The sequence below is a fragment of the Acyrthosiphon pisum genome, chromosome A2 (genome assembly GCF_005508785.2).
Source record: "Acyrthosiphon pisum isolate AL4f chromosome A2, pea_aphid_22Mar2018_4r6ur, whole genome shotgun sequence".
Taxonomy (NCBI): domain Eukaryota; kingdom Metazoa; phylum Arthropoda; class Insecta; order Hemiptera; family Aphididae; genus Acyrthosiphon; species Acyrthosiphon pisum.
In genome coordinates, this window is record NC_042495.1 from 95,266,358 (window position 1) to 95,269,489 (window position 3,132).

The 3,132-nt window shown below is 30.3% G+C and overlaps 1 protein-coding gene across 1 annotated transcript in view; it reads left to right on the forward strand.

Moving 5' to 3' along the window:
• The window catches only part of LOC100575039 (mannan-binding lectin serine protease 2), a 24,452-nt gene that overhangs the window by 16,416 nt on the left and 4,904 nt on the right, over positions 1-3,132 (forward strand). Inside the window, exons 2-4 of the mRNA XM_029488994.1 lie at positions 1,000-1,167; positions 1,239-1,372; positions 1,447-1,614. Coding sequence (XP_029344854.1) covers positions 1,265-1,372; positions 1,447-1,614 — 276 coding nt within the window. The 5' untranslated portion in view covers positions 1,000-1,167; positions 1,239-1,264. The remainder of the gene's footprint in view (positions 1-999; positions 1,168-1,238; positions 1,373-1,446; positions 1,615-3,132) is intronic.

Here is a 3,132-nt window from a genome sequence, read left to right on the forward strand (position 1 = left end):
AATGCGAATAACCTTTGGAACGGATAAAGCACTAACGACGGGATAAAAAGCACTAACGTGCACTAACGAAGCACAAACGATCGCCCCGGGTTTGGACCCGAAATTCGAAATGGGGGGGGTGCAGGCATGTCCTTGGCACCCCCCTGTACGAAATGCAAATAACTTTGGATGGGATGAAGCACTAACGACGGGATAAAAAGCACTAACGTGCACTAACGAAGCACAAACAATCGCCCCGGGTTTGGACCCAAAATTCGAAATGGGGGGTGCCGGGGACATGGACCTCATTGTACATCTTTATCCGTTAAATTGGGCTGCGATAGTCGATTATGCAATAACGTACATTACATATTGCATTTGATCAGTTATAACGCGTATACCTATTTAGTCTTCTGTCTACTATCGACTAGAACTTCGCATTGGTGTTTAAAGTGTTTTGCGTCATTTTAGTTTTAATATTTTTTATTGCAAGTCCATAACAAAATGAGTGAAAAAAGAAAAAAAGTGGTATTGTCAATTCAAGAGAAACTTGAATTGATTAACAATATTGAAAAGGGTACGTCGAAAAAACAAATCAACTTGAAGTATGGAATAGGAGAAAGCACCGTTAGAGACATTTTTAAACAGAAAGATAAATTAATGAAATTCGCGTCCGCATCAATCAACTGCTCATCAATGAAAAAAAAAAACCATGAAAACTACCACTTATGAAGAATTAATATTTTTTAATAATACATAATATGTAATAATAATTTTCAATTTCAATTTCCAATTTAGTTTTTATTATAAAATTTGATTTTGCGGATTATCCGCGGAATTCGTTTAACCATGGACGTCCTGCTACCCTATTCCACGGATAATCAGAAGTAAACTGTACAATGATATTATATCATTGAACTCAAGTCTAATACAATCCATTATACAATGACCCACTTGTAATCTACTGTTCAGCAGAGCGACATTCACTTACCTGCTTTTTTTTTTTAAATATTATTTTAGATTGTGGTAGATTATATGTCATAAACCAAGTATTGATTAACAATGGTAAAGAAGCACCTCTTGGAACGGCACCTTGGAATGTTGGAATATATAAATTAAATAAAACAAATTCCAATCATAACTTGATTTGTGGAGGATCAATTATTGCTCCAAATTTAGTCGTTTCTGGTAAAATATTAATTTATTCTTATCTATATAACGTATTTAAGAAATGATTAGTTAATTAAAAACGTTTTTAGCGGCCCATTGTTTTTGGCGAAAAGGTATGTTTTCTAAGAAAATATCAATAAACGACGGTCTTTACAAAATTGCTGTAGGAAAATATTCTAGAAATTTTTCAGTAATTGACAGTGATTTTACTCAAATAATTAATGTAAGTTATTAATCATTCAAATTCTTAAAATAATTTGTATGATATGAATAATATAATTTAAAAAAATTGTATAGGTGGAAACTGTGAACCTGAAGGAAGATTACTATGGACCTGCTGGGTTTCATGCTGAAGATATAGCTATTATTGTGTTACAAAACAGAGTTTCATTTAGTAATGGTGTTGCACCTGTTTGTATCGATTGGGATGGTAAATACAATGTTAGCAATGGAGATCTAGGAAAGGTCGGTTTGTAGCATTATTTAAATAATAATATTGTGATATATATAACAATTGATTACTGTACTTCAGTCTTGTAAAGAATACTTTTATTTTTTATTTGGAATACATATTCGAATAAATAAGAATTAAGGTATTCAGAATACGTATTCAAATAGTTCTTAAAAAATATATTCAGAATACATAATTGAATACTTTAAAAAGTATTCGAATACTATCAGAATACTTTTTTTCACATCTAGTTTTTGTCAGTTTTTGAATGATTGGAAATTAACATTTATTACTTAATAATTAAACATACAACGTAATCATAAGTTATTTATACATTTTGGCCACATATGATACGGCCGATATGGGCCATACGGGATACAACACATTGGTATTTATAATTTTATAAAAATAATCATATCATGGGCCAATATTATATTTCGTTTAAAGAATAAAATTAATGTTCATGATTTTTAATATGTCTTGTCACAAATTTATAACTATTTTTCTGGATCGGAAAAAAGTATTTTTTTAATGAATAAAAAATACAAATAAAAGTATTCAGAAACGTATTTGAATACTTCTTAAAAAAATTATTTAAAATAGTATTCGAATACAAAAAAAGTATTCAAATACTTTTATTCGAATACTTTACAAGACTGCTGTACTTATCACCATCGACACTTGTCCATCCATATGTAAAGATCATTTTTCATTTTGTCATATTACAATACATAATTAAAAATGGTGGACAAGTGGAACCACAAGTGGGTCACTGCAGTGATGTATTTACGGGGGATATAGGGGATAGACCCCCCCTTGACCTTTTTTTTTATTGTAAAGTTAAGTTTACTTATTTTCTGTATTTCTCAATATGATACTACTTTTGAGTCTTAAGTATGTATATCTGTTTTCTAAATGTTCTAGCTGTGGTAATTTGTCCGCTTTGATATACTAACGCCACTAGTCATTCGTGGCATAAATATCAGAAAATAAAAACATATACCTCTATGGTGGTATGGTATACTATATTTTTGAATTTTCTGTGAATTATTTTTCATGCATGAGTGTCTATAATAAACCCGATAAATAATCGATAAATAAAACAAAATTACCACGAAGACTGCAGATTTACTATAGGGCATGGGTTTATTTTTAGTGACTGAAAACATTGTATTCACCTCTGGGTTACATGCTTTAGACGTTTGTGATAGTTTTATCCAAATATTCATTAACTCTTGAAAATATTTTGTACTTTGCCTGTATCAACTGCTATATATATACACCTGAACGATGTTTTTCAAGCTTTTATTATGTATTAAGTCTTACCTAATAAATAGTATGACAGAAGTAAATATTTTATCAATTTTCCTATCTAATATTGAACAATAACTATAAATTAAATAGTAATTATTATATACTTTGTTCATTATAACCGACTTAGCCACTTAGGGCCCGTTTTACAATCATAGTTTAAACCTCGGTTACGCTTAACCAACTGATTTACCAGTCGAATTCGCGTTTTAACATTAGTT